The 22,279-nt window shown below is 39.3% G+C and overlaps 5 protein-coding genes across 7 annotated transcripts; 4 read left to right on the forward strand and 1 right to left on the reverse strand.

Annotated features, from left to right (window-relative positions):
- The first annotated feature begins 477 nt into the window (after window positions 1–477).
- Window positions 478–4,038, forward strand: LOC126782801 (homeobox protein knotted-1-like 3). 3 transcript variants are annotated; one of them, XM_050508121.1, is made up of 7 exons: window positions 478–784; window positions 903–1,537; window positions 2,519–2,639; window positions 2,739–2,932; window positions 3,016–3,147; window positions 3,266–3,402; window positions 3,485–4,037. In XM_050508121.1, exons 2-7 carry the CDS (start codon window positions 941–943, stop codon window positions 3,519–3,521), a joined length of 1,218 nt encoding a protein of 405 aa, XP_050364078.1. In that variant the 5' UTR covers window positions 478–784; window positions 903–940; the 3' UTR covers window positions 3,522–4,037. The 3 variants fall into 3 exon arrangements, with proteins under 3 accessions (XP_050364078.1, XP_050364077.1, XP_050364076.1); XM_050508120.1 differs by having other exon boundaries at window positions 478–1,537; window positions 3,493–4,038; XM_050508119.1 differs by having other exon boundaries at window positions 478–1,537.
- A 3,302-nt stretch (window positions 4,039–7,340) lies between these two features.
- Window positions 7,341–8,469, reverse strand: LOC126783775 (uncharacterized). The gene has a single exon (XM_050509306.1). It carries the CDS (start codon window positions 8,389–8,391, stop codon window positions 7,681–7,683), a length of 711 nt encoding a protein of 236 aa, XP_050365263.1. The 5' UTR covers window positions 8,392–8,469; the 3' UTR covers window positions 7,341–7,680.
- Window positions 8,470–10,368: 1,899 nt separating this feature from the next.
- On the forward strand, window positions 10,369–15,666 carry LOC126782466 (uncharacterized). The gene is made up of 18 exons (XM_050507717.1): window positions 10,369–10,431; window positions 10,501–10,678; window positions 10,825–10,975; window positions 11,076–11,212; window positions 11,345–11,448; window positions 11,603–11,698; window positions 11,921–12,014; window positions 12,226–12,346; window positions 12,457–12,656; window positions 12,970–13,061; window positions 13,142–13,197; window positions 13,455–13,544; window positions 13,636–13,735; window positions 13,953–14,057; window positions 14,133–14,205; window positions 14,795–14,958; window positions 15,137–15,191; window positions 15,350–15,666. Exons 1-18 carry the CDS (start codon window positions 10,429–10,431, stop codon window positions 15,424–15,426), a joined length of 1,896 nt encoding a protein of 631 aa, XP_050363674.1. The 5' UTR covers window positions 10,369–10,428; the 3' UTR covers window positions 15,427–15,666.
- A 142-nt stretch (window positions 15,667–15,808) lies between these two features.
- Window positions 15,809–19,137, forward strand: LOC126782468 (hydroxyproline O-arabinosyltransferase 1-like). The gene is made up of 8 exons (XM_050507720.1): window positions 15,809–16,345; window positions 16,629–16,696; window positions 16,797–16,998; window positions 17,090–17,187; window positions 17,297–17,366; window positions 17,543–17,614; window positions 17,806–17,919; window positions 18,699–19,137. Exons 1-8 carry the CDS (start codon window positions 15,932–15,934, stop codon window positions 18,756–18,758), a joined length of 1,098 nt encoding a protein of 365 aa, XP_050363677.1. The 5' UTR covers window positions 15,809–15,931; the 3' UTR covers window positions 18,759–19,137.
- A 123-nt stretch (window positions 19,138–19,260) lies between these two features.
- On the forward strand, window positions 19,261–21,059 carry LOC126782467 (flotillin-like protein 4). The gene has a single exon (XM_050507719.1). It carries the CDS (start codon window positions 19,626–19,628, stop codon window positions 21,054–21,056), a length of 1,431 nt encoding a protein of 476 aa, XP_050363676.1. The 5' UTR covers window positions 19,261–19,625; the 3' UTR covers window positions 21,057–21,059.
- The last annotated feature ends 1,220 nt before the right edge of the window (window positions 21,060–22,279 follow it).

A 22,279-nucleotide genomic window follows, 5' to 3' on the forward strand; every position in this document is an offset into this window, starting at 1 on the left:
TCCTCCCTTCAAAAAAGAGCACTGGCAAACGACCAAGAGAGGGAAAACGTAGAAAGGTGTGTTTAGTCGAAAAACGTTGACCGTTAACAAAGCTAATGGCTTCTTAAAATTTTAACCCTAATCTAATGGTTAGAGATTCATAGTATTCATTTATATAAATGAAAGGCTAAGATGACCTTGATATCAGTAAAACATTGAACGGTGTTTGCACTCATACAATCCGTTTCCATGTTGTTCTTGCATTATGGATTTAAAGACGTATTATTTATGCTTTTAAAATTTAAACCAGGGTATCATTCAAATTCAAAAGGCAGAGCACGTTATAAACTCAAACAATTATTTGGTCCCGAATCTGATTTGTCTTGGTGAGCCGAATATCATATTTTAACAAATTCAATTTTCTTCCACGGTAGAATAAAATAAAAAGAGACAAATATGCATAGGTCCCTTTGCTTCCTCATCATTTTATCCCTCCATTTTCATCCTCCAGTAGTTTCCCAAGCTTACTTGGCTCGCCTGAAAACTGCTCGTCCTAAGCCTCCTCTTCACCTCTTCTCTCTCCACCCCTCACATACGTTAACAGAAGAGCCTCATATAAACCACGAAACCTAAACTAACCCTTTCAGATGTTCACATACTCGCTGTTCCCTGAAACTCTCATCTCTCCATCTTTGAGTTCTTAAAACACTCATGCATACATAGATTCTGTACTCTCCCACAGTCCCACAGCTGAAGAACCCTGACAGCTTCTTCTTTGTCTTCTTCTATGTCCTCAGAATCGTCGGTAACTCTTCTTTTTCTCTGTTAAAATCAAGAAAACAAACACAAAAACAATAATATATAGTGATTGATGGCATACCACAACCACCTTGCCGGAGACTTACCTCTTCACCACTTCACAGACCAAGCCCAACAGCAGCAGCAACGCAATCAGTCTTTCATGACCGACCAACCCGACCCGAATTCAAAGTCCACGGAGCCCCACAACCCTTATCAAACCGCTCCCAATTGGCTCAACAGCGCCCTCCTCCGCACCCAGTACGCCACAACCACCTCCGGCGCTGACACCAGCAACGGCGGAGGAGGAGGTACTAATTTCCTTAACCTCCACACAGCCTCCGACTCCACCACCGCCTCCCAGGCCTCCAACCAATGGCTATCACGCCCCATGCTCCAGCGCAACCACAGCGACGTCATCGATGACGTAGCTGCCGGAGACTCTATGATCGCTGGCGCCATGTCTCACGATGCGGCCGACATGAAAAACGACGCCGGCCTGAATAACAAGACCGAGGGCAGCGGAGGAGGGGATGGCGTCATCAACTGGCAGAATGCGAGGCACAAGGCCGAGATACTAGCTCACCCGCTTTACGAGCCGCTGCTCTCGGCACACGTGGCTTGCCTGAGGATCGCCACGCCGGTGGACCAGCTCCCGAGGATCGACGCCCAGCTGGCTCAGTCGCAGAATGTGGTGGCTAAATACTCGGGTTTGGGTCACGGCATGGTCGGAGATGACAAGGAGCTAGATCAGTTCATGGTATGTGGCTTAAGTACTTGCTCTTCGTGTTTCTTAAACTTGTTTTAAACTCTTAAGTAGTGCTAATATCTTTCTTCTCTTTTTTAAGTCTGCTTTAGATGAATGAATTTCTTACAATCAAGATATCAAATTGACCCAATTGGATGAAAATGGAATTAGTTCAAACATAGAATACAAGATTTTGATCATCACCAACCCTAAATTCAATGAACACATTTTGTCTCTTTTGAAACGTTAAGTCAAATTTGTACGCTACAAACTTTACACGTCGCGCGAGAGGCGTTTTACTGTGATTCACTGTGCTTCTCGAAGGAAAAAAGATTTTTCAGTTATATGCCGAAATGAGATCGTTCTTCAGAGTTTTGAAATTTCATATTGAAAACTATTTTACACGATATCAACAACGAAATATAATGAATCCGGAATACTCTAGAGCACTATAGAACAGGGAGAGTTTTTCTCGCTCTTCGGTAGGTAAACAAATAATAAGTTATGATGCTTGAAGGTTTCAACAAGAGTATGTGGATCTGAAAAAGCCAAGGATACAGAGATGCCGGGTCTGATGACATAGCGAAAAGCAAGGCATGATTAACCACAAACACTGACGCAACTTTTCATAAAACATGCGGGAAGACAAAAGCTGGGTTTCTTAGAGAAGAAGACGATTCATTCCCTGTTAAAAGTGATTTAGAAAATTACAATGATCTTAATAATGTTCTTTCACCATCTATCTCTGTACTTTTGGTGTCCCAGTGGACACTTTTTTTAACTTAAGAGAATTACTTTCTTCTCAATGTGTTTAATAGTTGCTTTTAAGGTGTTCCACAGTAATAAAGTTTGTATGTACTCATTGCGTGGCGCCTTCGCAAATAATGACTAATGCAACCGCTTATGGTTCCGGCGATGCAACACAATATAATTTGTGCTAAGAATTCTGATGCTATGTAAAAATATTTGATCTTTCTTTTGATGATGATACAGAGGCATTATGTTTTGTTGCTATGTTCTTTTAAAGAGCAACTGCAGCAACACGTCCGCGTCCATGCAATGGAAGCAGTGATGGCTTGCTGGGAGATAGAGCAATCACTGCAGAGCCTGACAGGTAAATTTTCAATTTTAGCAGCATATCATCTCATTCTTTGTGTTTGTTGTCCATAATGATATGTACTGAAATGTGATGTACTTCAATTGAAACAAACAGGAGTTTCCCCCGGGGAGGGCACAGGTGCTACAATGTCCGATGATGACGAAGAGCAAGTAGATAGCGATGCAAACTTATTTGATGGAAATATGGACGGCCATGACAGTATGGGATTTGGCCCTCTCATCCCAACAGAGAGCGAAAGGTCCTTGATGGAGCGCGTAAGGCAGGAGTTGAAGCATGAACTGAAACAGGTAATGTTTCTAAGAAGTCTGTGATGATTGTACATTATGGCACAATTTCTCATTACCATTCTTAACAAACTTTTCATTTACAGGGTTACAAGGAGAAAATTGTAGACATAAGGGAGGAGATATTGCGGAAGAGAAGAGCCGGAAAGCTTCCCGGTGACACCACCTCTGTCCTGAAAGCTTGGTGGCAATCACATTCCAAGTGGCCATATCCAACTGTGAGTTTAGGCCCCTATTGGAAGCTCTTAATTTGTGTCTGCATAAGCCACCAAAAAATATTCAAAGACTGAAACATTCACTAGTACTGAAATATGATTTTTTTGTATCAATTTCCAGGAGGAAGACAAGGCTAGATTGGTGCAAGAAACTGGATTGCAATTGAAGCAGATTAATAATTGGTTCATCAATCAAAGGAAGAGGAACTGGCACAGCAATCCTTCAACCTCCACAGTTTTGAAGAGCAAGCGCAAAAGGTATAAATATTGATTGAAATCATATGCATTTTTATTTGAAACTTTCATGAGCATTGGGACCAACCTTAGTTTGAAATAAAAGCAATGCAGGTGAAAACAGCGGTGATCGATTCATATAATGTGGGGCAGATAGTGAGAGCCTGTAAGTGCAGCTTAGTTCATGCTATTACTACAAGGATAACTCCGACATTGAAAAAATAGCTTTAGGACTGTTGGAACAAGAAGACTAGGATTCATGTCATCATGTGAAAGGAATTATCATACTTGGTTTTGACAGAAAGAAGAATTGCAAATAGGATTATGAGCAATCGATATACAGGTATGCTCAGGTGCTGCATTTGGCGAGATGCATGTAATATCATATTACTAGGACAGCAATTAGGAACTCTGCTACTTAAAAACAGAATTGGATAGTCCGATAGACGGCTTATAGTTCTTTGTTTATAATCTTCATTGTATGTGAATAAGGAGAGGGGTATTTTGTGGGTGTAGTGGTGTACAGTGTAATGGCCTGCGCAGTGATTCTTGCATCACACTAGTGATAATTGCGTCTCAGGCATTTTGTTGTAGAGCTAAATTACAGTTGTAGTAAATAAGGTAAAAACATAGAACGGAGATGCTGCTTCGATTTCCCATTTGCTATTGATATGATTCTATTGCTTTGTGAAATTTGACTTGGTACCTGTGGATGCTTCTGTATAACATGAATTTTTGTTACTTCAATCATCCAATGCCTCGCTGGGTACTGGAATAGTATCTCAGTTGTATTTCGTCTCTAAACTCCAAAACCTCAGAAATCTGGTTAATGTTGATTTCCTTTACTATCTAAGGAACTAACTAGGGTAGGTTTGGTTTTAGAGAAGCTTAATCTACAAATGTAATCATTACAGGCAGACACCTATCTGGCCTTTCTGTTCATGTAAATGATCAATGATGTTATTGGTGTAATCACTAAAGTTGAACTGCTAGGAAGAAGAAAAGCTAATGTTTCAATGCCTACCTGCCTAAACAACTAATGAAAAGTAGGCTAAGCACAAAGAAAACCGTGAACAACTTGAACCTAATTATAGACGTACCAACCATTAGGAAGCACTTACTCAATAATAGATACAAATGATGAATCGAAGATAAATCAATAATATCTGAGGTTAGCTGTTCATAAATGTGAAAGTTTCAATCAAACAATAGATACAAATGTCTATACACACAGAGAATCATCTACATGTAAAACACATATAAGAAAGTGAAGAAACCATTAGTAATGGAAAAATCAGAAACTACTTAGGGCCAGTCCTGTCTTGCCTTTGTTCATCCCTAATGACGATGCTGCATATCCGGTAATCGAAAAGTTAAGGTATGCAGGATGCTCAACTTCCCTACCAACCCCTTCATCAAAATTAAGCGCATAACTCTGAGGATCATACTGCTCCTGTACCCTTCTTTTCTTGTAAATGGTACCAATTGAACGAATGAAATTCTTCCACTTTGGTCCAGCCAAAACCTCTGAAAGCTCTCGAACTTTCTTCACATTCTTCACCAACCAATTCTCCCTCGCCACTTCTTGTTGCAGTAGATATCTGCCTCTAATTCCATTATGGTTTCTTCCGCAAGGTACTGTTCTATAGTAGAGTCCCCAGAACCAACCACAAGAAGAAGATGGATTTAACTCTTCGTGGTAGTATTCATCATCAGTTTCTTGATCTGGTGGTGAATTGGAGACCATTTTCTCAAGTGGGATAGCCATGAATAATGAGAGATCGATGATGATATATGAGAAAGAAATCGATATGTACAAAGCAATAACTCAATTACGATGAACAAATTACTATATATATTGCAACACTCTGGGATATGTACAAGGGATTAGGATTAAACAAGGGTATTAAACAATTAAGCACCGACTAAGGACCAGGCAAGTGCTAGCTATGAGGATCTGATCTTTCTTTATGCCGGCCAAACCAATTATTGAGCTAGCTGTGACTTGAACAAATGCCAATCTCTGTTTGGTTTTACAGTTCAAAACCAAACTGAAACAGCTCGTTAGTGATTGTATACGTGCTAATACGTAAATCGCGATACTTTATGAAGTTATTTTAGTGATTGCTTTAATTGTTAATCATCTTCGAAATACTGAATTTTATTTAATTATCATAAAAATCTCATCTTGTAAGTAAGAGCCAGCTCTCAGTTTGGTTTCTTCGTGCATGCCACTAATTTATTTTGCGCCAAAGAGAGAAGTTCCAACAACAAGAGAATGAATCGGAATATTGGAGATTTTACTGGACTATGGAGTGTTGTGCAAATGAGCAACTCTACTCAAGTTAATTTGTTTCGCTAAAATATGACGAGGGTCTTACAAGTTAATTACAACAACAAGTGAATGTCGAAATGTCGAATTACTCGATTAAAGCCGTTAATCTATTAGAAACCTTAGAGCGTAACTTACGACTAATGACAGCATGTGTCGAATGCTACATTTTAACAAAATTAATTGCCACAAATAAGCATTAATTGCCACAAAAAATTAATTACCACAGATAATTGCATCAGTTACTCCTCTACATTTCAGGACTGCAATTTTATAGGATCTAAATTGCAATCACCCAATTTAAAGAGGAGATTTTCAATTAAACCCATCTTTTTTTTTCATTTTAATTTACACCCAAAAGTTGCCATGTATGATTAACAATAAAACATTCATTCTCTCAATTTTACAAAAGTTATCACTAAAGTCAAATTTATAACATACCTAATTTACTAATAATTAACTTAATTTATTCTATAAACTAAGCTTATTACATTAATATTTATTTTAATCACAAATTTGTAATTCATAGCCTTAGTGTCATTATTAATTGTGTCAAAGTCATGCAATCAAGATTTGGAAACCAAAATTAAGTGAATTATTTCTTTTGTGTTTAAAATTATTTATATCATATATGTACATTATTTAATTAGTCTTACTATATAGGTAAGTTATTTAATTCTACCATATAGGTATGTTATTTAATTAATCCTACTATATATAGGTAAGTTAATTCTACCATATATGTATATTATTTAATTAGTCCTACGATATAGATAAGTTATTTTTGAAAATAAGTTGTTTCAACTTCGTAAAAAGATTTGTCCCATGTAAGTATGTTATATTTTACTATATTAAATTAGTAAGTTATCTATTTTTACTATATAGGTAATTTACATATTCTACTATATAGGTAAGTTATTTATTCAAAATGTAACTCTATTCTTTGGGTAAAATATTGGTTTAGATACCTCGCACAGCTGTGAGATTTATTAGTGTTCTATACTAGAGATTTGGTTAAAAGATGATGATACATACCTAAATATTAGACAAAGTAATTAAAGAACAAGATGTGTACCTTATGATAAGAAACACAAAGTGTGAACATGTTCGTGGAATCCAACACCTTTCTTGTATGATTCAAAACTTTTCTTCAACTATCACTTGGAGAAAATGACAAAAAGTATCATATGCATAGTTGATCTTATCTTTTCTTCAAAGCATATTTCTCCGTCTTCATATCAAATTCTCTCAATTTTTCGTGTGCGATAATATTAGAAAGAATATATCTACTAAATAGATCAAGAACTACACATTTTTATTACAAATGAAAAAATTTTGTAATGAGTATATATATACGCTCAAGTCACCAAATTAAGATAAATTAATAGATGAATTTGATTGAAATAGAGTTAATAAGATTCAAGTTTAGTTAAAATTTCAAATTCAAATAAAAAGATGTTAAGTTTTAACTTTCTATGTGTCTAAAAGGCAATTTAGGCTTGGTATAAATATTAATTACAAACATATAATCTATATGGAAAGTTTAAAATATGAATTGAGTGTAAATTAAAAGTGTGAGTTTCTCTTAAAAAGTTATCCTCACGGGGTTTTCTCTAATTTTCTCTGAGAATAATGTTAATGAGAATGGTAAGAGCTTCTATACCGCTCGATCATATGCGATGCATCTCTCAACAAACACAGAAGAATAAAGAACAGTACATCTCATGGATGTTGATTCAACTAGTTGAAATTCTACTTCGACAAAAAAAAAAGGAATTGTGGATGGAATACAAGACCATGTTGAAAGCCGCAAAATTGAAACTGTAGCTTAATCCGTACAAAAAGACTGGTAACCGAGTCCTAATCCTGATGGGCTGTTCTGTTCAGCCCGTTCCTCAGAGCGCCAAAACGACTGCGTTTTAATCCATTGGGATTCATGTTTATCAACAAACGCACGTCGTGTTCTATTCTCAGCTAAAGGCCGAAATCCCCGGCCGAAGCGCCGAACACTTTGCAGGTGGATTCGTTGTCGTCGACCTCTCACACGTCGGCGAGTGCGGCAAACGCGCCATGAACCCATTATCAGGCCCAAGCTCGTCGGCTTTGCTGCTATCATCTTCGAAATTGAGCGCGTAGCTCGACGGCTCGTAGCTGAAATCGGCCGACGTGGACGAGTGGCGGTTCCGCCCCCGCAGTCCGATCCTCGACACCGTGTTCCGGCTCTTCGGTACCTTCTCCGGCGCCGACCGCCTCCAGCTCCGGTTGTACTCATCCTCCTCCAGGATAACGTCGTCCAGAATATGCCGGCTCGTGGTCGACTTCTCCGGCGGGGTCAGGCTCCCGGAGGCGGAGGGGGGCAGCCGCGACCGGTGAATAATATCGTCGGCGCGTGAGGTGTCGTCCTCGAAATTGAGCGAGTAATTGTACGCGTCGTAGCTGAAGTCGGCCGACGCCGCCCTCCGGCGCCTGTGTCCTCCGATTTTTGAAATGAGATTCCGGCAGCGGTCCCTGAGCTCCGGCATCCTCGGCGACCGCGGTGTCCTGGGGTAGTCGTCGTCGTCCAAAACGTCGAATGGATGCGTGGAGCTGGAGAAGCACACAGGGAGGCACATCGATCGGTGGCGGTTCTCCTTCAGATTGTTGGGCGGCGGCGGCGATATGGGTCCGTAATCGTTCATCATTTTTGGGGTCTTCTGGTTGCTCTTTGGACTGCGGTTTTTGATTTGAGTTTTGGTGATGCATTTCTAGGTTAAGGGGGGGAGTGAGAATTTATAGGTTGAGGTAAAACGGAGTGGTGGTGAACATGGGCCCGGCAGTTACGCCGTGTGGGAGTGTGTATGAACCTGGAACGAATAAACCGTGGGTTGTGCGTGGTACCGGTTTTCTTTTTTCTTTTTAAATTATTTTCCAATGTCATCCCCGCGTTCGACTTTCTTTTCTTTTATTTTTTTTCAAAATAAATATTTGCTCTAATGTTGGTTGATTCCGAGCTAGCTTGGTTGTAATCTAGTTCCAATTCATGTTTTCCTTTGATTTTCGCTGTACGTAGTCTAATGTTGAGTTGTACAATTTACAAATCTTATCCGGTATCATTAAACTTTACGGAACCTAAAATAACAAACATGTCAAATATCAAAAATCTATATTTATTTTAAAAATGATGATGTTCTACGTTTCAAATTTTTGAGGCGTTAAGTAGTGAGATTTTTGTGTGAGAAAAATAAAGAATACAAGCCCTGGTTGTGCTTTAGGCAATTGCAATACCTTAGTACAACGTAATATGGCGAGTAGTTTCATTATATATATCTAGACACAGACACACCCACACATGTTGGGTGTAATTGAATAATTTCATAGAGATACCGTAGTTACTTAGAGATATATATAGTTAATATTTAGCTATTTCTTATTTTAAATTATCGGTTTATTTTGCAAGTTATTATTATATTCATCTTTATTTTATGAGTTATAATTTTTTTAATCTTTCAAAGTTAAAATAATATATATTTTTTAAATCGGCTACTAAGGCCTCTTTTGATTATTAAAGTATATATTAACGAAGTAGTGGCGGGAATTGATAACGAAAATTGCGTAAAATAGGGGAGCATAGGAGGAATGTGGGATCTTGGATTCGTGAGGCGGGGGTTGACGGTTTTATGAGAAAGCGGTGACTGGTTTTATTTCCTTGTTTTACTGATAAGGGTCTTATCTGATCCAGATGGCTACACATATTTTATGTGGCAAATTTTTATATTAGATTTCATATTACGTGTTGGAGAATGGATAAACAAGAGTTCGAATATATTTAGGGGGGACACATGGAGCTGGACAAGGCACATTGCATGTGATTCGATCCATTTCCTGTTTAATTTTCTGTTTATTTCGACAAAAAAAAGAGGGTTTAATTTGGTGTTTATATATGTTCTATAAAGATTGAAACATCATTTCTAGCTGGAGCGAATCCATTCTTTTCAATAATGGTTGAGGAGTCATTTTCTCGGTTTCGAAAGCCAATGACCACTTGACCTAACTCAAAGTGTTCGATTCAAGTATCATGGTGCATTGGTGCTTACATTAGCGTTTTACATACTTGTAATGTGATGATAGTAGTTGATGGTGCATGTAGACCTTTTGCAATATTACTCTCTCAACGGTCCAGGTCTTAAACTAATGTTTACTCGTCAATCACCGGTTTTCTCCATTTAGCTAAACGCTAAATTAGTAAATTTAGGGAGAGCATTTTGATTTATATTTCCAAATCCGAGAAGAAGAAAGTGCAAAAAGTGTACTACAACATAAGTGATTCTAGCTGAACCATTTTTGGTAACACAATCGGTGACAACATTGTGAAGTTAGCCTATGTAGTACAACTTTCTGAACATGACGTTTGTTTTCGTCGAATGATTCACTGCTATGCGTAAAGTGTGTATTGCTCCTAATTAATCAAATTGATGTGCAGTATTAACATGAAGATCCCACATTCCATGGTAGAGACTGAAATAATTTAGAAGAAAATATATATAATAGACACGAAAACTAAATTGGGCTTAACCCAAATAAAGAAGTTTAGGTTTCCGTTAGCAAGGTCCTCCGGCCCAAAACCAAAGCATTTATGGAGTCAGGACTCCACAGCAGTGAAGCCACCGAAGCCTCCAGAAGTTCAAAAAACCCTCCAAATTTCTCCATCACCGGTTTTCTCTTCAGCTCTCGATTCTCCGATGGTAAGCCAGTCTCTCTCTCTCTCTCTCTCTCTCTCTCTATCTCGTATTTTCTAATGCCTTCATTTCCAGGACCAATCATCGCCGGCGCTCGACGACTGCTTAAAGCTTCTGAAAGGCGAAAGAGACGAGCAGCGCCTCGCCGGACTCCTCTTCGTCACTAAATTCTGCAAAGGCGACGACCTATCCTCCCTCCTCACTATCTATGACGCCGTCGGCCTCCAATTTCTCGACCGCCTCCTCCGAACCGGTACTCTAGTTGTTTCCACCTCATTGTACCTGAACAGTTTGTGACCTTGAGTAAATTAGCAGCTCATTTCCAGCTTTGAGATTGAAATTGATTAGAAATTTTAGGTAAGCATGATTTAGAGGTTTGATTTTTCGTCGACTGGTTAGGAATGGGGAAAGGAAGCGTAAGCGAAAATCGCGACGCGTATTTGCAGCTTTCGGTTACTGTTCTTGCTGCATTTTGCCGTGTTCCTCAGATTGCTGCTTCTAGTGAGATGGTCTCAAAGATTCCGCTAGTACTGGAAGTTTTATCCAAAGAGTAAGTTTAGGTTTAAATTGAGGATACTGATAAAATCGTGAAGGGACTGTTTTTTTAGGTTAGATGATGTCATGATTTTGATTATTTTGTGGAAATGCAGATCAGGACCAGCTGTACTTGAAGAATGCTATGAGTTTCTATATTTGGTTTCGTCGGCTTCTGAAGATGGAACCATGACATTGTACTCATCTGGGGGCATGAAGCTACTGGCTTCTCATATGCCCGTTTTACCTGATGGTATTTCTCGTATTGATTAGTTATTTGCTAGAATAGCATTTGCGGAAATATGGAGTTTGGTGTCATTGTAATAGTCTTATGCAGAACATTCTTGTGTTAACTCGTGGATTTAAGAGGTGAAATTCTGTGCAGGTTCACATCAGATGAAAATCGCGATGAAACTTGTGCAATTGCTACTAAACAAGTTCTATCCTGAAAGCATTAACAATGACTATATACCAGAGCTGTCGATAATTGTGAGTGTGATTTGAACATATCCTTTCACTGTGCTCATCTCTTCGCTGCTGAGATTTTTCAATTTAGCTGGAAAAGCTGATTGTAATGATAATTGTTTATCTGTCTCTGAAAGGTGGTATATGATGTTATATAATATTTTCCCTTTTCTTTTAGGTGGCTGCCATAGCAAGGCAATTTTCTGTCTTGCATGATGCTATGAAATTTGATGCGCTTCACATACTGACAGCCATCCTCTCACCAAAATTTCAGGTATGCAATCACTGTTTTTATGTCTTTTCTAGAAGACGATATCATTTGACTGAATATGCTTGCTTAAACTATTAGTGTTCCTTATTAAATCTGGTCGTAAGATGAAATAAAGCTATTTCAGTCTCAAACTCAGTGGTGCCAGTTATGACTGTGTTTGTAATCCTTGACTGTGATATGTCGGTAATTTTAATACTAAGTCTGACATCCTTTTGGTATATTCAGGCACCGCTCTCTGATTCTCTGCGTGTACTCCCAGAAAATAATTGGCCCAACTATATGCGTGATGGTATTGCCGCCGTTCTACAAAACTGTGTTGGTATGTTGAACTTACTGCTTCTATTCATTGATAATGAGTTGTTAGATAGTAAATATCACCTACAATAGAATCACCCTTTTGAATCGTATTTTGTGATTTGAGATGACTGGTTATTTTTGTTTCTTTTATTTTGTTGTTGCCCGCTAATGTTATCTCGTATAGGCCTTAAAATTTGATATACTGATTTCCTGTTCTCATGTATTTGCTGCAGCACCTACAGAGAAGCTTCAGGCGCTTATTTTGGCCGAGTCTATGGTGAGGATATTCGGGGAAAAGTGGCTGGTAGGTCAGATAACTTCAGCTGATGGGAAAGAGCCTATTCCAACAGATAGGTATGCTATACTAGTGATCTTTCGTATCTGCATGCCTGAGTCTGGTGTACTTTTATACAGTATGTTATGTAATGGGTGGGTTTGATCTTCAGTTCTTTTTAACTTTTTAGGTGCTTAGTGCTAGTGTTGGAGCAATCAAGGGTCGAAGTTGCTGTTCTTCTGAATGATCTAGCATACTTAAAAGATGAAGCATCTAAGAAATCCTCACCCAGTGCTGAGACAATGCTTTTAAAGAAACGAAATGTGGCTATTGCCTTTTCCTTACTTGAAAGAATAATTAGCTTAATATCAAACGCCAGTGAGAATGAAGGTATGTCATCTTTACTCTATCACTTTCCTAAGTTCCTTAAAATGGTTGACTGGATAATAATCTTGGTGTACTTAGAACCCCATTAAGGAATTAGGACCCTTGAAGCAGGAAAATGTTCAGATGAAACATTATTTTGACTGTTCCTGTCCCGCTTTGCACTTGGGAGTTCCTTCAGTTTTTGGTCTTTTGTAGCCTATATGAATTAAACTCATACAAGATTAGATAAATTAGTATTGTTGTGTAGCAAGGAGCTGTTTGAAATTACATGCTCTCTTGTTTGGATACTAACAGTTTCTGTTACAATTATGTGTAGATGAACTCATCAATGAAAATACTGTCTCGCGGGTCATCAATGGCCTTAATGAGACAATTGGTGTAGTTCTAGAGTATCTACAAGATGCAAAGGTAACAGTACCTTATAACATTGGATTACCTTATAACCTTGAATTTTACTGTGCTATGTTATTCACATTACGGTTTTCCAGGAACATGAGCAAAGGAAGGGAGATGATCTTCTTGCTTCAGTGCGTGTTATCGGCAGGTATTCTCTCATCTCTCTTGCTAATTATGTAGGGAAGGTTTGAATAGAAGATTTCTTTGTCAAATTGTTGGTTTATATAGAATGTAATTTTCCATGAACTTATCATCTACCCTAGAAAAAAACCAAATTCATGTCATTTATCATTGGTATTTTTGTATTAAGATTAGTGAAGATTTAAAGCTAATATAATTCTTTTTGGAAGAATTAAGGTGATATATATAATTTTTGGAAGAATTAAGCTGATATATGTCCTGCAGCTATCTTGCAGAGGCACCTCTTTCATGCAGTGAGAAGGTTGGAGAACTTCTCGAGTATATGCTTTCCATTGAAGGTGAAGATGAAATAAGGTTGACTCTGGCATAATTGTTTTTTGATGATATTTAAACCTTAGTTATGGTCTCTGAGACAGATCTTTATCTATGACATGTCTACTTGCAGACCCTTCTTTGCCATATGCTTTTTGCTTCCAATGCTGTGTCAATCGACAATGGAGATTGAAGGATGTAAAACATTAATTTCTTGCGGAGGTCATAAGTCTGTAAGTCAGATTAATTCCTTCGATTCAGATCCTCATACTAGTTTATTTCCGACCAAAAATACTTGTGCACAATTTTGTATGCACTTTCACTACTGTGATTTTTACATAGTGGAAGCACGTGTAAGTTGTGAACAATTCGGTATAATTTTTCACATCTACTGGTGTGTTTCATCAACATCTACAAGCCTATTTGAAAACACATTAATTCTACCTGCAGGTTGTTGATTTTCTTGTTAATTTGATTGGGCTGCGTGGTTTCCAAGTGGATGATAAGGGCTGCATTTTTTTGGCATGTGACACAATCTTGAATCTTCTTTTAAAGGTAGTGTATTAATGTTTTATACCAATTTACTTATGGGTGCAATTTTGAACACAATCTATTTCTTTTCATTAATAGAAAGAGCAAATCCAAGCCCCTTTGGATTATTCGACTCTCGTCAGTCTACTGAAAGCGTTGGCACAGTGGACAGGTACCATCAAATCCTTCATTTCGCTTTAATATGTACAATGCAGCTCCCTATAGATTTTTCCTACTGCCTATTATTTTCGTCTTGGAAACATTGTATGTCTTCTGTTATTCATATTGTTGGATTTCTAAAAGCATTAATGTTTTGAGCAGCACCTATCTACTAGTTACTTTTAAACCCTAGATCTCTTCCAGTGCTTCTTTGAGAAGCATAAGACTTAAACAAATCCAGAAAAACTCTTATCTGTCTCTGAACTAGTAAAACACTTAGTCTTGAATACCTTTGTCTGTGTATAACTTGTTATCTCCTTCTGTGCAATATAATCCATCTTTGGTTTCTAATGTCTAAACTTACAAGTCTTACTTTTAAGGGAGTTCTGAGTTATGTACCCGTGGTTAAAATTTTTTATTTTAAGGAGCTTTTGTTTGCATATTGAAAGTAGTTCATTTGCTCTGGGATATTTGATAGTGAGCTTACAGCTGTATTATCAGCATTCTTTTCTTTCTATGCATGCAGACAAAACATCCTCTTAATATAATAGATATAAAATCAATTATGCATCTTAATTGGAATTTTTGTATGCTGATTACAGAGGGTGTAGATGACCCATCAATCATAATGATGGCGTCAAGTATTTGTACGCTGCTGTTTGATTTTACTTCAGAGAAGGCTCTTCTTGAGCATCCCAACTTTGATGACAACTGTCTCAATAGCCTGTCTCAGCTCATCGCAAGAAGCATGGCTTCATGGGGACAGGTATACTGCATGATGTGTTGACTGTCACAAAATATAATATGAGTGTGTGCGTTTTTAAATTGACCTCCATGTTAAACATGGAGAGCAAGGCAGTTAGGTTTGGACATTGGAATTTATTACATTATAAGTACAGTACTTGTGGCATAGAAATTTGATTTCCCTTTTCTATTTATTGAAGGATATGTCTGATGCTGCTGAAGCAGAAACGGATCTTGTTGAGATTGTCACTGAAGGTATGTCAGATGCTCTCTTAAATGTCTTTATTATTTTTCCTTTGATGCTATAAGTTGGGCGGAAGTTTGGTTTTTAATACTTGGGAGCATTACACTCCCTCAGAGAGAGGGAAGAGGTCTCTGTATCTGTTGAATCAACAAAATATCTTGTGTTGCAGGATATTCTCGATGGGTCAGTCGCTTCCCTCGTGTAAGAGATGCTGTTAAAGAGATCGCTCGACGAATTGCTCAGTGAGAAGTTTGGTCTAAGGCCAACTAAAACAAGTTGACAGATGATATAGTAGAACTAGTATCGACACAGTTTTCTTACAAAGTGAAATATTTCATAGTTTGTGAAAGGTTGTATAAATGTGATAGATTGGCTGGCACGTCCTCCTTTCTCGGATTCGACCAGAAATACGATGAAAATGGTAATAGGGATTATCCTTGTGTTTGATTCAAATGCCCAACAGCCAGAGACGAACGCCCATCCTCCCCTGCTCTCTCTATACCTCCATCTCTTCCTGTTAAACATCGCATTAGGTATGTTGCACTATTTTATACGTCAGCTTACGAAACTCTACTTGGGCCTCAGAAAGCCCAAAAAGAGTTTCTATTACTATTAAAGGAAAAAGTCGTCGCAACTCTACTGAACAACTCAACGTGAAAGAGACGACTTTTGAAGCCGCCAATTTTCTTCTGCACCTTCCATTTTCCACAGAAAAACCAAAAAGCTCAGAACCAGAGAGTATCACAGAGCCATGGGGTGCGGCAACTTCCTCTTCACCATTCTGGTGACCTTCTCGGTTGCTCTAATCACCTACAACATAATCATCTCAGCCAATTCACCGCTCCAGCAAGACCTCCCCGGCCCGTCGCGGTCGTCGTCGTCCTCCTCGTTTTCCGTGGACCCCGTCATCAAGATGCCGGTGGACCGATCGCGAACGAAATCGGCGAGCTCCAAGCGACTGTTCCACACGGCGGTGACGGCGTCGGACTCTGTTTACAACACGTGGCAGACTCGGATCATGTACTACTGGTTCAAGAAGCATCAGAACGGGGCGGGTTCGGAGATGGGCGGGTTCACTAGGATCTTGCATTCTGGTAAGCCTGATAAGTATATGGATGAGATCCCTACCTTCGTTGCTCAGCCTTTGCCTGCTGGAATGGATCAGGTTCGCGCTTCGATTCTCGTATCCTCGTTTTCTGAATTCAATTTAGGTCTAGAATTTTCCTTATCTGATTAAATTTCTGAATTAATGAGACTTGGTTTGAGCTCTAGTTTGTTAGTTTAATGAGGTTAAATGTAAGAATTTACCATATTTGATCTAAATCACTGACTTTAAAAGCTGTTGATGACTGAGGTGAAAAAATCTAAGCTTGTGATAGAGAAATTGTGGAAATGTGTATAAGATTCACCTCCGCGTTGTAGTAAACCACTTTTTTTTTTTATGGCAGGGATATATAGTTCTCAACAGGCCATGGGCATTTGTGCAATGGCTTCAGCAAGCAGACATTAAAGAAGAGTACGAGATGCTTTCCTATTGTATTGATGAATCGATCGTGTTTGTTGTGTATGTTCATTAGGTTGAACTTGTGTGTGAACTGTTGCTATTGCATCTGCAGTTATATACTGATGTCTGAGCCGGATCATGTAATTGTTAAGCCCATACCGAACTTGGCCAGAGATGGGCTCGGAAGTGCATTTCCTTTCTTTTACATTGAACCTAAGAAGTATGAGAGGATACTACGGAAGTACTACCCTGAGGAAAAGGGACCGGTAACTAACATTGATCCAATTGGAAACTCTCCTGTAATTGTTGGGAAGGTATTTTAACTTATTGTGGCTCAGTTTCAACTACAGTCTTGTTTAGGTTTTTCGGTGTTTTGACTGTCTCTTTCAAATAAATGACCGACAGGAAGCTCTTAAGAAGATTGCTCCTACCTGGATGAATGTTTCTTTGGCTATGAAAAAGGATCCTGAGACTGACAAAGCTTTCGGTTGGGTGCTTGAAATGTGAGCCCTCCCTTGCGAACATAGTTATTTGATAAAATTACAGTAGAGTCCAATTCCTTTCGCATGATTATCAGAAATAATTTTGAACTAAATCTGTATCATGATATAGGTATGCTTATGCGACAGCGTCCGCTCTCCATGGTGTTGGTAATATATTGTACAAGGACTTCATGCTTCAGGTTAGTTGGATCATTATTCTCTTTTATTACCTTATGATGTATAGACCTTCACGATGGCAAGTTATAATTTTTTTTAAATTTAGTCAATCGCTAGCTGGAAGAGCAAATTGTTGCTTCACATTCTTGATGCCTACATGTGTGTGCCTTAACCTCTTTCTGGCTTTTGATTCTATCAGCCTCCATGGGATACAGAAATTGGCAAGAAGTTCATAATTCATTACACATATGGATGTGACTACAATATGAAGGTACTCTGTTGTATACTAGCTCTTTTATACCTTTATCTGAAGTGCTTAGGGAGAAGTATATGTGGAAGAAATGTTGCTTTTGGCTGTTTGATTTACTGCCCAATGTGTTTTTAGTTTTGGATACACGAAACAACTCTGTCAGCTCACCTGTGTAATGAATGGCTAATAATTTTTTATGTTTCTGATTGTAGGGTGAGCTAACATATGGAAAGATTGGAGAATGGAGATTCGATAAAAGATCTTATGATACTGTTGCACCACCTAAAAATCTTGCTTTACCTCCACCTGGTGTCCCGGAAAGTGTGGTATGTAACTTGTATTATCTTTCACGTATACATGTTGCTGTAAAGTTTGCCACTCTAGTGAATGATGATAAAATGGCATTACGATTGGCTACGACATGCGAATATAAATGGATTGTGAATTGTCTGTGCTGTGAAGCCCTTTATTTTGACATTTAAATATCACTTGTCTAGTTGATGAGAAGTAGGATAGAGATAGATTAGATTGAGCTGGTAGCAAAGGAAAGTCTACCCCTTCACTAAAATTGTACGAGTTCAGGATCTATTTGATGGTTAGGTGGTCTAGCTTAGATTTTGAGTTTTTGATTGAGGTTGTCATCTTAACTGGTTGTTGACCTGAGTGCAGTCACAACAACAAGGCTGAACAGTTATATTATCATGCTGTTGTCAAAGTTTATGCAGTATGCTGGTATAACTGTGATGGCTTTATTTGCTTATGCTTACTTCGATCAGTGGAGTTTAGGCTTAGTTAGTGGTGTACCATGATTTTAGAAGTTCAGGCTACTTCATGCTTATTCTTGTTAACAGACATTCAAATGACTTTTTCTCCAATCCAATGCATAGTGTCCAGGACACAGTAGTGATTAGCATTGGAGAGGAGGTCAAGGCTTGATTCTTTCTGCAGGCCACTATATATATATATATATAATATTCATTTGCGTACCATTTGCAGAAGATTGATGTTTGCAAAACATGCGGAAATTAGACTGTTCTGTTTTGATGTTTGCGTATACATGTAAGGTTTCATTCATTGATATTCACAAAACTACGAAACCGTGCAGGTGACTCTGGTTAAGATGGTGAATGAAGCCACAGCAAACATTCCAAATTGGGGGTCATAAGAGAAAAATCCAGTTTGAGCCGATGTAGACACACAGTAGGACATACAAGCTGTGCCACATTGTAGTGCAGAATGCCACGTATGGAAACATTTGTGAATTTCATGTCTCCCTGTCAAGTTTGTCAAGTTGGGTTGAACACTTGACGTCCAACTCTGAATTCGTCTGCAAATGTCTGATTATGGGTGTAAAAATCAGGCACAACACACCTGCAGTCTCTGAAGATATATATAAAACTTTAGTAATATGATATATATTCGCTATTAGGGTTGTATTCCCATGTTAGAACATGAATGAGCTGACAATTGACAGGGTCACTTTGTGTTCGATGAGTAATGGTCATGTGACTCATATCGGGTTGCCTCTTGCTGCAGCGTTTCAATTCTCTCTCTTATTTGCAAGTGCTGGGATCTCCTCCACTTTGTTAGACATCTCTATGAACTTCTACACCAACTATGTAAGATATTATAAGTTTATAACTTCTGGTTTTAATAACATGAGCTGAAAGCCGAGCAAGAACTTGAAAGCCAAACAAAATAGACAGATCAGGGAAATTAGGTGCTGAAACAAGTGGTGGGCACAGTGTAGGAGTCTAGATCCCGTACGTTGCATGACATTGTACGTGATGATTAGATCTAAAATGGAGTATTTGGATAACTTCAAAATGTCTAAAGTCCCGTTTGAAACAAACCTCGTTTGATACAGTGAGTCTCAAACTCTTAATGCATCTTCTTTGCAGAAAATCATAACGCAACTGCAACTCTTCATTCAAGTCCTGGCCTGTATATATTGGTCTCTCTCAAAATATACAAGCTTCGTTTTAACGATCAGGTCACCTTTGCAGTAATATTTCCATCAGACTCTTAAGTCATGTATAGAGTAGCAAGTGCTTCCCAGTATCTGGTGATCACGGGCGCCGGAATCAAGGACTTGAAGATTGCAAAGAAGGCATGGCTGCTCCCTGGCCAGTCCTACACAATCATCGACCTCTCTCCGGTGAACTACACCTTCGAAGTCCAGGCCATGAGCGCCGAGAAGCTCCCGTTTGTCCTCCCTGCCGTATTTACCATCGGCCCCCGAGCGGACGACATGGAGGCTATTGAGAAGTACGCTAGGCTTCTCGCCGGCTGCGACAAGAACTCGAAGAACGTCGAGGAGCTTGTCCAGGGAATCATAGAGGGTGAGACTCGTGTCCTTGTGGCCTCAATGACTATGGAAGATGTGTTCAAGGGGACCAAAGAGTTCAAGAAGGAGGTTTTTGACAAGGTTCAGATCGAGCTCAATCAGTTCGGGCTTTTCATTTACAATGCAAATGTGAAGCAGCTGGTGGACGTACCTGGACATGAATATTTCAGTTACTTGGGACAGAAGATTCAGATGGAGGCTGCCAACCAGGCCAAGGTCGACGTGGCGGATGCGAAAATGAAAGGTGCGGTTGGCTCCAAGCTCAGGGAGGGGCAGACATTGCAAAACGCTGCCAAAATTGATGCCGAGACGAAGATCATAGCGACTCGGAGGGAAGGGGAGGGGAAGATGGAGGAGGTTAAGGTGAAGACGGAGGTCAAGGTTTATGAGAACCAAAGAGATGCCGAGGTGGCTAAGGCAAATGCTGAGCTGGCAACGAAGAAGGCAGGGTGGACTAAGGAGGCGCAGGTGGCCGAGGTTGAGGCGCAGAAGGCGGTGGCGATGAAGGAGGCCCAGTTGCAGAAGCAAGTGGAGACGATGAATGCACTGACTAGAACGGAAAAGCTCAAGGCTGAGTATTTGAGCAAGGCCACGGTCGAGGCTGAAACAAAGGCTCAGGAGGCAAATTGGAAGCTCTACCAGGAACAAAAGGCAGCGGATGCAATTCTTTACCAGAGAGGGAGAGAGGCCGAGGCAACAAAAACAGCCGCAGAGGCGCAATTCTTTGCTAAGCAAAAGGCTGCTGATGGAGACTTCTATGCTAAGAAGAAAGAAGCTGAGGGACTTGTGGAACTTGGAAAAGCGCAAGGTGTTTACATAAGTACTCTTATGGACTCGTTGGGTGGCAACTATGGGGCAATGAGGGATTTCTTGATGATCAATGGCGGGATGTTTCAACAGCTTGCTACGATCAATGCCGGGGCGGTGCGTGGACTTCAGCCTAAGATTAGTATATGGACTAATGGCGGAGAGGCTGTTAGTGGCCGCGACAGCAATGCGGCTATGAAGGAGGCGGCCGGAGTTTATAAAATGTTGCCGCCGTTGTTCAAGACGGTGCATGAACAGACAGGCATGCTGCCTCCAAATTGGATGGGGACTTTGCCTGCTGATGATTGATGAACGTGGGACGCTTGAGTCGAGTATCAAGTAATGCAACTTTATTCTCTCTTTCTATTTTGTTTGATCCAGTAGTATATTCTTGTCTTTGGTTGCTTTTTTGTTTTTGTTTCTTAGCTAGATTCTTAGTTAAGTGGTGCATTGAACTTTTTAGCTACCATAATATGTGTTTGGATGTTACTCCTACAGACAAGTATTCTTTAGTTATTAGCTACCTTTCATTGTAATTCTACTTAACAAATCTTCCATATTTAGTTCTAAGACACAGTTAACTCTATTTAAGGCCTTTAAACTACACATAGATGATGATTCTCTCATGCACATTGCCAATTTCCGAAGCCGAGGTGATCGGGCGTTCTTTTGGGGTACTATTGGATACATTCCTGACCGGTTGGAAAGTTTTCGCCATTTGATATGTATGTCGAAATCATCATTGAATCTCTTTAAGAACAATCAATCCAATCGTTCATATATATATATATATTCTTACCGATAGTGTTTCTCGCTGGTCGATGGTCCATTCTATGTGGCGGTGTAGTTGTGTCAATATATTGGAAGACTGTTCTGCCTCTCTCTTGACTAAATCATATGGGTTTGACAATTAGTTCGCTTGGTGGTCTAACTTGAACCTGATTATCTTCATTTGCCCATCATTAACATTGTTGGTAAAGCACGACCCTTTCCAGAAATCAAAACAAATGTAACCGAGAGCAAAACAACAACAACAGGGTAAAATCGAGGAATATAAGGAGCGCCTAAAATAATTAAAATGCTCTGTGTATATTTCGGGAAATTGTTAACCTCCATGGCACCAGCGTTGCACAACAACAAAGTCACCAATAGTTGGTGCTGCTTTCTCACCATAGGCATGATAGCATATGTGAAAACAATGATGAACATCTCGATCAAAATTCGGCAACTAAATTCAAGTCGTGGTTCAAACGCTTAACTGAAATAAACTGGCATCGGAATTCAAATCAAGCTAAATCTAAAACAAATTAGGAACAAAATTCAAAACGTGCGGGCTTGATTCTTCTCATTGGAGGAGATGCTATGTCGGAGAATGTCCAGGTCCACTGATGAGAAGTATCCACTCTGCCGAAGAATGTCCAGGTCCACCGGATTGATTGACATCAATCCAAGGGTGAGGCCGAACAAGACAAATACAAAAGAAAATACAACATCAAAGTACCATTTCAATATCATGGATTCACGACGAGTGG

This window comes from Argentina anserina, chromosome 2 (assembly GCF_933775445.1).
Source record: "Argentina anserina chromosome 2, drPotAnse1.1, whole genome shotgun sequence".
NCBI classification, from domain to species: domain Eukaryota; kingdom Viridiplantae; phylum Streptophyta; class Magnoliopsida; order Rosales; family Rosaceae; genus Argentina; species Argentina anserina.

Coding starts and splice junctions, on each gene's coding strand:
- LOC126782801 (XM_050508119.1), top strand. CDS start 851: ATGGCATACCACAACCACCTTGCCGGAGACTTACCTCTTCACCACTTC. Junction 2,933..3,015: donor TGAAGCATGAACTGAAACAG/GTAATGTTTCTA, acceptor TTTCATTTACAG/GGTTACAAGGAGAAAATTGT. Junction 3,148..3,265: donor CCAAGTGGCCATATCCAACT/GTGAGTTTAGGC, acceptor ATCAATTTCCAG/GAGGAAGACAAGGCTAGATT.
- LOC126783775 (XM_050509306.1), bottom strand. CDS start 8,391: ATGATGAACGATTACGGACCCATATCGCCGCCGCCGCCCAACAATCTG.
- LOC126782466 (XM_050507717.1), top strand. Junction 12,015..12,225: donor CGTTCTACAAAACTGTGTTG/GTATGTTGAACT, acceptor TATTTGCTGCAG/CACCTACAGAGAAGCTTCAG. Junction 15,192..15,349: donor TGTTGAGATTGTCACTGAAG/GTATGTCAGATG, acceptor CTTGTGTTGCAG/GATATTCTCGATGGGTCAGT.
- LOC126782468 (XM_050507720.1), top strand. CDS start 15,932: ATGGGGTGCGGCAACTTCCTCTTCACCATTCTGGTGACCTTCTCGGTT. Junction 16,999..17,089: donor CTCCTGTAATTGTTGGGAAG/GTATTTTAACTT, acceptor AATGACCGACAG/GAAGCTCTTAAGAAGATTGC. Junction 17,615..17,805: donor GATGTGACTACAATATGAAG/GTACTCTGTTGT, acceptor TTCTGATTGTAG/GGTGAGCTAACATATGGAAA.
- LOC126782467 (XM_050507719.1), top strand. CDS start 19,626: ATGTATAGAGTAGCAAGTGCTTCCCAGTATCTGGTGATCACGGGCGCC.